The 14,447-nt window shown below is 40.6% G+C and overlaps 1 protein-coding gene across 1 annotated transcript in view; it reads right to left on the bottom strand.

The window, feature by feature from the left end:
• ttn.1 (titin, tandem duplicate 1) overlaps nt 1-14,447 on the bottom strand; it is a 217,208-nt gene that overhangs the window by 122,469 nt on the left and 80,292 nt on the right. The window contains exons 84-96 of the mRNA XM_061722950.1: nt 13,726-13,797; nt 13,332-13,367; nt 8,853-8,903; nt 7,717-8,115; nt 6,217-6,495; nt 4,398-4,667; nt 4,171-4,310; nt 3,494-3,620; nt 3,056-3,322; nt 2,681-2,947; nt 1,563-1,826; nt 1,190-1,329; nt 964-1,090 (exon numbers count right to left, since the gene is read on the bottom strand). Coding sequence (XP_061578934.1) covers nt 964-1,090; nt 1,190-1,329; nt 1,563-1,826; nt 2,681-2,947; nt 3,056-3,322; nt 3,494-3,620; nt 4,171-4,310; nt 4,398-4,667; nt 6,217-6,495; nt 7,717-8,115; nt 8,853-8,903; nt 13,332-13,367; nt 13,726-13,797 — 2,439 coding nt within the window. The remainder of the gene's footprint in view (nt 1-963; nt 1,091-1,189; nt 1,330-1,562; nt 1,827-2,680; nt 2,948-3,055; nt 3,323-3,493; nt 3,621-4,170; nt 4,311-4,397; nt 4,668-6,216; nt 6,496-7,716; nt 8,116-8,852; nt 8,904-13,331; nt 13,368-13,725; nt 13,798-14,447) is intronic.

Below are 14,447 nucleotides of genomic sequence, written 5' to 3'. Positions count from 1 at the left end.
TCCAAAAGATCCATGAAGATGCTAGACATTTTGAGGAAAGTTCTCCCTTTAATTCATTCCTCAGCTTACTTAACCCTATATTATAGTTTCTTGTTCCCTCATTTAAATTATTGTAACATTGTTTGGGCAGCTAATTATCCGACTCATCTAAGAAAACTACTCTTATTGCAGAAGAGGTTTCTGAGATTGATCTCCCACTCCTCTAGATATGCGCCATCAGCGCCTCTTTTTCTGAAGTATCGACTCTTACCTATTGATAAGGTGAATGCCTATCAAACATGCCTTTTTATTCATAAGTTTATATACAGGAAACAAGATCTGCCTACTACTTTTCACAATTTCTTTATTCTGACAACAGATTTTCACTCATATCAAACAAGGTTTAGTAACAATAGCTTATCTATACCGTCCTCCCGAACCTCAAGTCACCAATTCAACATTACTTATAGAGGCCCCAAGCTCTGGTCTGACTTAAACTCTTCACTGAGGTCCACCTCCTCCCAATGCATTTTCAAAAAAAACCTAAAGGAATTTTTACTTTCCACAGGAACCTAATTTACTTTCTCTACTCGACCCTTAATTTTATCGACCTTTAATTATATATTCTTTCTCATTGTTCTGCTTTTGTCACATTTTTTGTTCTTTCTTTGTGTTTTTTACTATTAGTTGTTTCAAGTACTTGAATTCCTGTTGCTATTGATCTTTGTCTTTTGTTGTTGTTTAGCTCATGCATGCTGTCTGCTTGTCCTTTGTTTTGTTTTTTTGACAGGGGTGGAACCTTGTACAAGTTCGCTATAGAACTTCGTTCCCTCCTTGCGCAGTGCTTCATGCATCTTTTTGTGCTAAATTAATAAACTCTAAACTCTAAAGTAGAATAAACTTTAACCTTTTGCCTCATTTTGTGATAATGGACGCTGGGGACGATAAAGACCTCAACTGAACTGACTTTGCTGTCTTGGTTACCTTTGACCTTCAGGTTGGCGGAGCACTTGGCGTTGGCCGCCGAGTACGAAATCTCTCCGGTCATGGGGACTCTGCAGTTGTACAGGATCAGAGTGTGTTTGGGGCCCTCCTCGATGATGTCAACGTCCTGTCACACAAACAGATTAATGACGTTTCAAGGACGTTCTCGCATCATAAGCAGCAGCTCAAGAAAGCTTTTGAGGAAAAAACGTGCTGGGACGCTCACTTTAGAGGGACTAAGCACTTCTCCGTTCAGCTTCCACTGGCCGTGCACGTCGTCTTCGGAAATCTCCACCTCAAAACGAGCCGTCTCTCCATCGAACAGCTCCACGCCGTAGATCGGCCGAACAACCTTCACGTCACGTGCTACAGCGTTCGGAGGATTGGATTAAGATGCATGAGATCAAAAACAGCACATTCCCAAACAGAAAAGACAGACTGTTGTTTGCACTTAATTTGGTAGAGGTTTGTGAAAACAGCTCTGAGGAAATGAAACATTGGGAGAAGATGGGAGAAATGTTTCTCTGTCTCCTGATCTAACTGGTGAAACAGAAAACCTCCTGGGCAGTACTTTGGTTTCGTGTTTCTTCGGTTTTTACCTTCAATGATGATGTTGGCCGAGGTCTTGTCTGTTCCACAGTCACATTCATAATGGCCTTGATCGTTCTGTCCCACTTTCTTGAAGACCAGGGATCTGCGTGTTCCCTCTGACTTCATTACCACCATCTTGGAGGCGACGACTTCCTTCTCGCTGTGATACCAAATGACGGGGACGTCTTTGCTCAGTTCGCAGTCCAGCGTCACTTCGTCTTTCTCGGTGGCGGTGTAATCCTGCAGCTTCACCACAAAGATGGCTTGGCCCTCTGGAGCAAAACCACATTCATGACTCAGTCAGTTTCATATTCTTGGAGATTATTTTACCCGTTGTGCGTTAGATTACACTAAACCTTTGGGGCCAAATGCTCTGTGGCTACGTTGGCTCGTGTTTAAAGTTTAACCATCTGTGGTTTAACCTTAAGGTCAGTTTGAGCTCAGCTGTTGCGCGCTAATAAAAAAAAGAAACAAAACTCTTTTCCTGTTTCTTTAAAACTAATACAGATTAAGTTTTAACACAATTCTAACTCTAAGTAATTTCTGTAAAACAAGAAGACATGTATCTACACAATAGTTTTCATATTATTTCCCCTATTTCGTCCCATGCAAGGTGTCGATTGAGTTAAAGACCATTTATCGACCAGAATTATTCCACATGGCATAAACAAGCGTGATTAAATATATCATGGGCAGCTTTTGAGCCTTTAGTGATGTTAACTTTAGTCTATATTCACATTGTTTCTGTTTATAACTCTTTCCCTTTTGTTATATCTCAGTTTCATGCAACACATTTTAGTACTTCCTACTCTAATATCCTCCGGTTTAACTGCAGATTACCTGTAATCATGTTCAGTCTCAAGCTCAGCTGCAGGTTAACTCGGTATGTTCTGGTTTAGACACCATGTTGAACTGCTGCTAAGTTACTGTAGCTGCACGTTAACCAACAATGCAACTTGCTGCAATGGTTTCTCACACTCTGAGACATTTGAAATCACTAAAGGCGGAAATATTTTGGTGGATGTTTTAAATTACATCACTTGAAATTAAATCAACACAATAACATGTTTCTTTCAGATGAATCATGCAACCCTAAAATGACAGGGAGAAAAGAGAGTGCCGTTACCTATGACTGTCAGTTTGGCTGTGGAGTAAACTCCTGCGGCCTCTGCCTTTATTTGGCAGGTATCATCCAGAGTCAACATACTCATTTCTAGAGTGTGTTTCTTTCCTTCCACGTGCGTGAGCACTGTTCGGCTCACGTGCAGTTTGACTTCGTTTCGGTACCAAACCACTGGCACGTTTTCATGAGTCAATTCAATATCAAAGCGCACCATATTACCTTCTTTGACAGTTTGGTCCTGTAGCGGCTGAACAAATTTCAGCCTCATGCCTGGAATACATCAGGTCATTGCACACAGACAGGGAAGTTTGTTTCCAATTAACACACACAAACAAGACATGACCAACATGAAGCGCAGGGATTCTGTATGCCACTTACCTTCCACTGACAGCTGAGCTGTGGATTTCTGGCCCGACACCTCAATAGTGTACTCAGCCTCATCATCAAATTCACATGTGTTAATTATCAGCATGTGTTTTGTTCCATCATGGAGTATTTCATATTTGGGGCTCGGGGTAATGATTTCAACCCCCCTAAACCACATGACCATCGGCACTTCTTTGGTGATGGAGCATTCAAACTTAGCCTGTTTCTTTTCAGGTACTGAAACGTCCTTCAGTGTGTCAACAAAGCCCATTTCGATTTCTGGCGAAGCGTGAATAGTTTGGCAGTTATTCACAAAAGCAGTGACACAGACAACACCTTTCTTACCGTGGGTTTTTTTCTCTCCAATACCATCATTTTCCAACACAGACAAATGCAGGAGCTTGCAACAGAAAGACAACCAAACGAGGCTCGGCAGTAAGAGACTTGTACCTTTGACGGTGAGCATCCCCGTTGTGACGGCGTTCAGAGCCTGATATGACACTTCCCCAGCCTGATCCAGCTGCACGTTCTTCAAAGTCAGGAAGCGCTTCCCGCCTTCAGCTTTAATGTCACATGTCTAAAACAAAGACAAGTTACTCTTCAAATGCTTATATTCATTCACAACGCTTACTGTTTTTCAGAGATAAATATATTACTCCACAACCGAACAATACATGTGATCTGGTTTTGCATTGCTGCAGCCCATTCCATCTTCACTCTCCCCTCCCCTTCCATCCTCCTTCTCTTTCCTCCATTATAGCACTTTAACTTTAAACCCTCAGCACTTTTATCGTAACCAGCACTTTAAATTACTCTGGCACTTTACCGCCTAAACTTTTAACTGCTAAATGTGAAATGTGTGTAATGTATTCACTATTGCAATATATGTAAATGTCTAAGATCGTGTTAGTAAGATTGATGTGATGTGTCTTTTTGCACGCTATATTTGTATTTGTTCTAACTTGTTGTTTAACTTGTCTTTCTTTTATATTTTTAGCCGGGGGACTGCCAATGGAAACTAGCTCTGTAGCTAAAATTGGGTGCATTTGCATTTTTAATTCTAAATGTATATGAATGTACACTGTCCCTTCCCAAATAAACTGAATTGAATTGAATTGAACTCTTACCGGGGATCTTGTCAACACCTGACCTCTCAGTTTCCATTCGCCCATAACATCCTCCTCAGATATTTCAGTGTCGAAGTTGGCTTCATCCTTCTCAATCACCTCCACACTAGCGAGGGGTTTCAAAACCTCGGCCTCGCGCTCTGGAAAAAACAGCAGACGTTAAACTTAGAGAAACCTTCAGCACACAAACTTTGGTCATTTTCCTCTGAAGTTAGCCATGAACCAACCTCCAAGTGTGAGCTTGGCTGTGTATCTGCGATCCTCAACTTCAATGGTGTAGTCCGATACGTCCTCGGGCTGGCAGTTGTTGATGGTGAGCGTCATGGCTTTGCCATCTTTCTTGATATCCACCTTGTCGGAAGGTGTCAGCTCGTCGTCACCTTTGTACCATTTCCAGTTGGGAGTGTCTTTGACCAGGTCACATTTGAAAGTGGCCTTGGTCTTTGGTTTCACGTGCTGGTCTCTGAGAGGTTTCACCAGCCAGTCTTTGATGAATTCTGAGAGGGGAACAGTCACATTATTTCAAACCCATTCATTCCTCAAAAACCTCACAAGCAGAAAGATAGGCAGGAGATGTTAAAGATGCTGTCAAGTTACACACAACATTTTTTCACCAAGCTGGGCTAATTATTGGGACTTATGACTTTAGACTTTTCTTTATTTGTCATTGCATAAAAAAAAAAAAAAACAACAGTGATGTCTTATGCAACGAAATGTTGTTGTTTGGCTTCCATATACGGCAAGAGTAAAACTAAAAGGATACGCAGTTAGGGTTGCCACCCGTCCCGTAAAATACGGAATTGTCCTTTATTTGAGAAAAAAATGTTGCGTCCCGTATTGAACTAATACGGGACACGATTTTTACCGTATTTTCATTAACTTTTACACCATATTCTAGTTGAATTATTGAAATAAGTTAACTTTTACACCATATTCTAGTTGAATTATTGAAATAAATTAACCTTCACACCATATTCTAGTTGAATTATTGAAATAAATTAACTTTTACACCATATTCTAGTTGAATTATTGAAATAAATTAACTTTTACACCATATTCTAGTTGAATTATTGAAATAAATTAACTTTTACACCATATTCTAGTTGAATTATTGAAATAAGTTAACTTTTACACAATATTCTAGTTGAATTATTGAAATAAATTAACTTTTACACCATATTCTAGTTGAATTATTGAAATAAGTTAACTTTTACACCATATTCTAGTTGAATTATTGAAATAAATTAACTTTTACACCATATTCTAGTTGAATTATTGAAATAAATTAACTTTTACACCATATTCTAGTTGAATTATTGAAATAAATTAACTTTTACACCATATTCTTCACCTGTAACTATATTATACATCTGGGCTGATGTGGACATACATAGAATAGGAGGATATTTCAGTTGCTAGTATGGTTGTCTGTCTCTACAGTCATGCAAGTTCAATGCTATTAAAGCACTTTAAATCAAAGCATTTTGTTTTTTCATATAAAATAAACACATTTTTATTCAGTTTAGAACTTTTGGGGCTTTTTTTTGGCTCCTGCGCTGCTGAAATCAGGGCGTCCCTTATTTCTATTTCTGAAAGGTGGCAACCCTATACGCAGTATAAACAGAAAGATCGTAGCAGCGGTGTGGATTATTGCAATTATCTGGAGGTAGAGGGATGGTAAAATAATGGCACTGAGAAGATCTCAAAGGCCCACAGAAATGTAGTTTTGGGTCGTGTCTGGTCTGTAAGGGGCTCAGTTTAGGCAGCTACACTCATCCTGCGTCAAAGCTGTCACTCAAGACCAAATTTGAGCCAAAGAAAACTGACAATATGAACCGTGTTTGGGCCAAATATGCTTCGTAATCAAAGTAATGAAACTGTACTCTTAAATATTAACCTTATTAACCTGGACTTCAAGAGCCAAAGGAAATGGTTGGACAGAGTATCAAGCAATCCAGATATAAGCTGATTCTGCCTGAATAATAATAAGTGAGGGTGAGTTTATGTCAGTGAGCAGTGTGGTGTTTCATGCTGAGAACAACTTACCTATCACTGTGACAGCGGTTGTGGTCTTGACATCCTCCTTACCATCTACCTCACAGGTGTAGGTGCCAGCATCCTCATTGCTGGAGTTCTGGATGGTCACAGCTTGTTGCATACCAATGACATTGATAGCTACTTTTCCAGCTTTTTTCTTCAGGACTTCGCCATTTCGCTTCCAGACCACATCTTTCTCTTTGTTCAACTCACAGGTCATGTACACCGGCTGACCCTTCATGCACGACGTCTCTGGTTCCAGCTCGACCACAAATTTCACAGGCAATTCTGGGTGGACAAAAATTCAACAAAACAGTGTTTACAGTGATATCATGATGAATTAATATTATTAGAAATTCATCACGACGGTTCAATCAACATCCCTTTACATTTAAAACATTTTGACACCTTTAAAAGCACATGTTTATATTTTGCAAAAACAAAATAACTACGCATATACAACCATAGCAGCAAGAAAATGTATGTGAACCTGGTGGAAGTGGTTTTCTAGTAATTGTCCTGGGCACTGCCATTCTGCTCCATCACCTAACATCCGCTCAGCTTCAGCTGGTGGACAGACTCCCTGACACTAGACTGAAGGATATTTTAATAAACTTGGGAAATAACTTTCCCTTCCATGATAGAAAGCGGTCCAGGTCCTGAGGCTGAGACGCAAGTCCAGGTCATTATGCTTCCTCCACCATGCTTCACTTTTGGGATGATGTTTAATTTTTGTAAGCCTTGCCATTTTTGCACCAACATTTGAATTTGTCAGTTTTTCAGAGAAAATAATTAAGTTTTTCTTCAATGAACCTCTGTAGGTAATTAAAGTAGTCTACTGGCTTTGGTTTCCCTGTGTCCTTATTTTCTTTATAATGTCTGTGTCTTTTCATTAGTCTACATTTTGGGGGTTGTGTTTTGTATTTTCTTTGTTTCTTGTACTACTTTGAAAATAATCTGGCTTCTGTGCCACTTCTTGCTTTACTTCTTGTTTTAGTTTGAAAGTCTGTTACTTGGTTTAATTGCTGTTTTGTCTTCCTTGCTCCGCCTTTCTTAACTGTTCACACCTGTATCTCGTCAGCTCCTGTAGGGATACAATATGCTGTCTTGTCTTTATCTTTTTCACTGCCAGTCCATCTGTTTTGGCACTCTGTTGTGGCTTGTGTGCTGTTTTGGCGTTTCATTTTTAACCCAGTGGTTGGCTGTGGATGTCTTTTGGATTATCTGTTCCTGCAGCGCTTTTAGTTAATCATTTAATTACTTGTTATTACTCCTGCTGCATCCTAATTGGTATGTTCCGTAAAGACATGAAAGACAATAATTGTTGCTCTTTTTTTACTTTAAAAACTTTGTATTTGTCTGTCTATGTGACTATCTGATCATTTCTTTGCAAGTAAAAGCAGAAAACCCATCAGTTCCAAAGGGGTTCAGATACTACTTCTTGCCAGTGTTTGGTTGATTTTAAAAACACATTTAAAAAAAAATAAAAATAAACTAATTCCGGTTTACCTTCAACGACGAGCTTGGCTGTGCACTGAATCTCCTTGCCAGCGTTCTTGGCCAGGCAGGTGTATTCGCCATTGTCGGACAGCTGGACGTCAATGATGCTCAACTTGCGATCTTTGCCGTCAGAAGTGAACTTGTATTTGGGGCCCTCATGCAAGTTGCAGCCATCTTTCATCCAAGTGGTGATGGCAGTGGAGGGTGACACCTCGCAGTCAAAGACAGCAGCCGTGCCGACGGATTCTGCCTCCTTCAGAAGGAGGTCCTGGATCTTCCTGATGAACTTCAGGGGGACGGGTTTGAGCTTGAATCCTGCAAAACCTGGTTCCTCTGGTGGTGTGCCCTTGCCGCCGGGCTTCAAGCCCCGGCCTCTGCCACCATCACCAGGAGATGGAGTTTGTCTCGCTGGAGCATCGGATAAAATCAACACATCCAATTAGCATGTCCACGATTTCAATGATAGTAAACAGTTTTTAGTGTTAGAATAATAATTATACATATAATAACATGGACAAGGAAACTCAGATAACACAGAAATAAAGAAAATTACACTTTTCAAGACTGTATAATAGATTACCTACCTGTGTTTCATGTCTTATGTGTCATTTAAAGCAAAGGTTTAACGCAACTGCAGAATAACTTCAAATTTTCTTGTTAATACTATTAAAAACAGACGTCAGTCGGAAGCAATACTTGTCTCAGCTCTTGTCATCGAGGGAATGTAAACATCAATCCCAATCCGGCTTGGACATCAGACAAGCCGCAAGCAAGCAACCACTCAGCATCCATACACCTTCCAAACCCGCTTCATCCTGTTCAGGTAACCAGTCCATCACAAGGAGACGGCCATGAAGGCTCACACTCACACCTACAGACAATTTAAATCTACCAGTCAGCCTAACATGCATGGCTGTTAAATAGTTGGAAGAAGAGTACCTAGAGAAAGCCTTAGGTTTGATATCCAGCCATGTTGCTTGTAATGAAAAGGTTTTTGAGCAAAGATTAAAGGCAAATCAAGCAAAGAACACAACTTCGGCAAAGCTGCAGTTGTGAAAGCAGTGGGTTAGATTGTCTCAAACATCATCGAGAGCAAACACCAAAGCATTTGCACAGATGAGCTCTGTTTGTCAGCGAGTCCTCACCCCCAAATCCTCTCCCTCTTCCTTTAGGGGCCTCTTCTGATGGCTTTCCCTCTGGGTAAGAGACAATAAAATTAGTTTTAAGCTTCTCCTTCAGATCTTTGTGTGGACATAAAATGCACCAGCGGACACAGAGAAAAGAATTAAGAAGTTCAAACAGACAATACGTTAAACTAAAGACACACTTTTGTCTAAATCACACGAGAACACAGAATAACACGTCACACACATGTTCACATGACGATGAAGATGAAATGGAAACACAATGGAACAAGACGATCACATGGGACGTTTTCACGCAGAAAACAAACTCAAATGAGGTGAACATGGGTGAAGATGATGATGAAATGACTTAAAATGCATTTCAAGAATGATGGATGGATGGACTGATGGACGGATTGGCAGATGGATGGATGGATTGACTGATAGACGGATGGGAGGATGGATGAATGGATGGATGTATAAAAGAAACCCGCTATGACCTGAGGGGGAAACTCATGTTTGAGATGACGACAGCAAGAACTAATATTAAAAATAGATGTACATCAGTTAAGGCAAGAGAAATTTGGAATAGTTGTAATAACAACCTAAAAATGTGTCGCTCTATCGTCAAGTTTAAGAAATTGTTTAAAGAAAATATTGTAAATAAATATAAAACACTATAATTACAAAGTATACTATCTAAAACATTCTAGGATGTGAAATGTCAATTTTATATTTTGTCTTACTTATTTTTTTTTCTTCTTTATGTATTGTTTGTTTTCACTGAGTAAAAGCTAATGTCTCATATTTTTGCTGATCAAAAGAAAAAAGGGTAGGCACTATAAGCTACGGCTTCAGCCTACACCTTTTCGGCAAAAGAAATGTTGTTTTTTTTCTTCCTTTTCATCTTGTTCTGTACAAGCCGAAATAAAGATTCATAACATACTCTACCCACCGACTGACCCCCCCCTCCCTTAATTTTCTTTTCATCTCCTTAATTTGTTTTTTTTATGTTTTATTTATTTCCAGTTTCATTTCTTGCTCATCTGTTTATTTATTATTTAACGCTACAGAGACTCTGTTCCTTAGTTAGGTTTTGTGTGTTTAAAAAAAAAAAAAAAAGGAGACAATGTATAATGCGTCTGTTTGACTACACGTTTCCATGTTTTAAGTGTATGTTGTTTCTTATAAAAAGATCAATAAAAAAAAAAAAAAAAAGATTCATAACATAACATAACATAACATGGATGGACTGATGGACAGATGGGCAGATGGATGGGTGGATGGACTGATGGACGGATGGGCAGATGGATTGACTGATAGACGGATGGGAGGATGGATGAATGGATGGATGGACTGATGGGCAGATGGATGGATGGATAGAAGGCCAAATGCATGACCTTACAATGAGCAAATGATTAAAGATGGATGTGGTGAGGATTAGATGAGCCTTCTGAGATGGGATGACTCCACAATCATCCGCTGGGAGAGTTCCCTGGCCTCCAGCTCACCTCGTCTGGCACCGGGCCAGCCAGGAGTCTCCATCGCCCCTTCCTCCAGTTCACCTTCCCAGTCCTCGGTGGGAACCAGATCCCAGCCCCAGGCCTCCACTTCTTCGTCGTCTTCATTTTCTTCAACTTCCTGTTCAAACACTTCTTCCTCCGGCTGAGTGGTCACTCTCGTCATCTGCACAGCTTGAGGAGATATCTCCTTCTGCAGGGGGATCCGCCCCTTAACGGGTTTCTCTGGCTCTGACGGCTCCTTTACCGAAGGTTTCCTAGGAACCTTTTTGAGCGTAACGGCTTCAAAGGAGTCTCTGGGTGAGAGAGCTTTGGGAATCCCTTTGAGTTTTTCAGCACTTGGCTTCTTCTCAATGGGAAGTGGTTCCTTTGGCTTGTCCGTCTTTGGAGACGGAGTCTTTTTAAGCTGAACCTTCTTCAACTGCTCAAGAGGCGACATGGGCCTTTCCTCTTCTAGCTTCTCCTTCTTACTGGTTTTGGGTGAAAGAGACTTTTTAAGCTCAGCACCTTTCTTCAGGGCATCTGTTGTTTTTTGTGGAAGCTCTTTCTCCACCCCTTTTGGTGAGATCTTCTCTTTTTGTTCAGGAGGACTTGGTGTTTTGGCTGGAATAGCTGGCTTCTCTTCACCCTGAAGTTTCTCTTCTTCTCTTTTAGGAGTTACAGTTTTTTCAACTTTTTTAGGCTGTTGCTCCTTCAAGTCTCTTGGTCTGATTTCGTCTTTTGGAGATTGACTTGGCACTTTAGTGTCCACGGGCTTCTTTTTCTCTTCGTTTGATACTTTTGGCGCTTTGTGGACAGGCTTCAACTCAACATGGTCTTCCTTTTTATCTGGTTTGGGAATATTCTTACGCTCTCCTTTAGGTTCATCAGGCACTGTAGGCTTTTCATCCTTAGGTACTAGATCATCCTTTTTCTGTTGTGGTGGTTCCTCCTGGGTTCTGCTGACACCTGGAGCTGCATCTGGACTGGTTGTGGGAGCCCCTGAGTCTTTTCTGTCTTTTATTGCAGCAGTGGGTTGATCTCTCTGCAACGCATCGCCCCTTTTGAAAGGAGTACGCTCAGTATCTGTCTTTGCTTGATCTTCTTTCTTAGCTTTTGGCGGTTCACCTGCTTCTTGTTTTTGAGGTTTTTCAAAAGGTTTCAACGTCACTACTTCTTGCTCATCATCTTTCTTTGGCAATTTCTTTATTTTCTTTGTTGTTAAATCTGTGTCAGGTTCTTCATCTTTCTTGCCCTTTGGGGTTCTTATCCATTTTGATTTGTCTTCTTCTGGCTCCTGCTGTTCAGGTTCCTCCACGTGTCCGAGTTCAGATACTTCTTCAGCTGCAGTGAAGATTCTCTCAGTTCTCTCAACCTTTATCACCTCTTTGTCTTCTCTCTCATGAAGCCTCTGAACAGTCAGTTCCTCAGCATAGTGCTTTGTCACTTCAACTTTATGAGTTACAACTTCCTTCTCCTGGTCTTTTGGCTTTGCTGGCACTGGTTTCAGATTGATCTTTTGTTGTTCTTGTTCTGGTTTCCCAGATTTTTCAGATGGTTTTCGTTTGATGGGTTCTTTTTGCTTTTCTGCCACAGTCTTTTTCTCTCCCGCTGATACTTTTGGGGGTTTGGAGACAGGCTTCGTCTCAACATGGTCTTCACCCTTAGGTACTAGATCATCCTTTTTCTGTTGTGGTGGTTCCTCCTGGGTTCTGCTGACATCTGGAGCTGCATCTGGACTGGTTGTGGGAGCCCCTGAGTCTTTTCTGTCTTTTATTGCAGCAGTGGGTTGATCTCTCTGCAACGCATCGCCCCTTTTGAAAGGAGTACGCTCAGTATCTGTCTTTGCTTGATCTTCTTTCTTAGCTTTTGGCGGTTCACCTGCTTCTTGTTTTTGGGGTTTTTCAAAAGGTTTCAATGTCACTACTTCTTGCTCTTCGTCTTTTTTAGGCAATTTCTTTATTTTCTTTTTTGTTAAATCTGTCTCGGGTTCTTCATCTTTCTTGCCCTTTGGGGTTCTTATCCATTTTGATTTGTCTTCTTCTGGCTCCTGCTGTTCAGGTTCCTCCACGTGTCCGAGTTCAGATACTTCTTCAGCTGCAGTGAAGATTCTCTCAGTTCTCTCAACCTTTATCACCTCTTTGTCTTCTCTCTCATGAAGCCTCTGAACAGTCAGTTCCTCAGCATAGTGCTTTGTCACTTCGACTTTATGAGTTACAACTTCTTTCTCCTGGTCTTTTGGTTTTGCTGGCACTGGTTTCAGGTTGATCTTTTCTTGTTCTTGTTCTGTTTTTCCGGATTTTTCAAATGGTTTTAGTTTGACAGATTCTTTTTGCTCATCTGCAACTGGTAGTTTAGTTATTTTCTTCTTGTCTACAACTGGAACTGCAGTCTCTTCTTCTTTCTGTGGTTTTGGGGCTCTTGTCCACCCTTCCATCTCTTTTCTTTGTGTGATTTGAACTGTTTCAGCCTCATCAAGGTGGCCAAATTGAATGGCTTCCTCCTCTGCCTCGAAGACTCGACTCGTCCTGCCAAGCGTCGTTATCTCTCGATCTTCTCGATCATGAAGTCGATGAACTGTTAGCTCTGAATCATAGTGCCTCTTCACCTCTGCTTGATGAGTTACAACTTCTATCTCTGGCTTTGGAGGTTTCACTGGAACCTTCTTCAGCCTCACAACCTCTGGTTCTGGCTCTTTCTCTCTGGGCGTTCTGGTGAACTTACCCTTTAGCTTAGGGGACTCTGGTGTTGTTGATTCCTGAATGGGAATCTTACCCTTTTGTTTAAGAGGTGGCACTGTGGTTGAGGGAGTAAGGACATCTTTAAAACATCAAATACAGACATATATTGGAAGAAACACATATGGATTGGACATAAAACACAAAAGTCAAACAGCACACCAAGACAAAGACAAAATTCTTCTCTGAGGGCTATGTGTAAATTCCTATACCGATTTTAGTTGGATAGTTTGTTTTTTTTAAGAATCAAGTATTTGCTATACCTTTGCTTGGTCCAGGAGCTGAAATGGGTTCCTTGTCTGCAAGAATTTGAATAAGATCAGTTTAAGTATACACGATAAAAACCTTGATGGACAGAAGCTGCAGTTAAAGTGTTTGAGACAACAAAGTGTAGCATTTACGGGATAATTTACACAGAATAGAAATTAATAACTTTCTTTAAGTCCTCAGGCATTTATTAGTACAACAAATGTATGCAACAAAAGAGACAAATTGGTTTAGAGAATGGAAAACCAACGACAGCATACACAAATATCAGACAAATAGATTTAGAAGACACTTAAATCAAAGCCGCAATGACTTTGTCAAAGATTAAAGCTGTAATATTATGCATATTTCCAAACAGAAGACAAACGACATAAATGAAACGGACGTTACCTGCAGGTGGAGTGATTGTCTTTGATACAGGGGAAGGTGCAGTTGGTTTCTTCTCCTCTGGGGTAACTTGAGCTACAAGAACGCCAACTGCATTAAATCACTGGCAAAGATCTAGTCAACAAGCAATGACTGACAGACAGTTGTACCAAACAGACGATATTAAGGACGTTCCTGCTACTATGGACCAACAGAAAATTAAAACACACACATATCAAAGAACAGATATAATTTATGACAAACAGAAGAAACTACCTGCAGCAAGCACAGGTTTTTCTGCTGGTGGTTTGGTAGATGGTGGAGATGGTTTCTCTTCTCCTGGAGGAGACACTTTAAAGCACAAGATACCAAAAGTGAAGACCGACATGACAAAAAAAAAGCATGGAAGAGACAACACATTTAAACACATGACAAAATAAAGATGTCAACACCATGATGTTTCATCAGACAACAGAAAACAGGAAGAAAACAGTAACAGAGCCGACAGACTTTAACCACAAGCAGCGTTGAAGAACTACCTTTAGCTTTAGCAGGGGCTGCAGCTGGTGCAGGAGCTGATGGCTTTGGTGTCGCTACAGATGGTTTCTTCTCCTCTGAAGGAAATAATTAAAGACAAATAAGACGCCAAGTTCATAACGGAGACAACAGCACGATGAAGAAAGACAGATTCACTGAAAGATTTAAGAAAAAGACATTAGACGGCAAGTGAAACAGGAAACAACAGA

Source organism: Cololabis saira, chromosome 6, assembly GCF_033807715.1.
Source record: "Cololabis saira isolate AMF1-May2022 chromosome 6, fColSai1.1, whole genome shotgun sequence".
In the NCBI taxonomy this organism is placed as follows: Eukaryota; Metazoa; Chordata; class Actinopteri; order Beloniformes; family Belonidae; genus Cololabis; species Cololabis saira.
The sequence above is the reverse complement of the archived record's forward strand: the minus strand, read 5'-3'. Positions and strand labels throughout refer to the sequence as shown.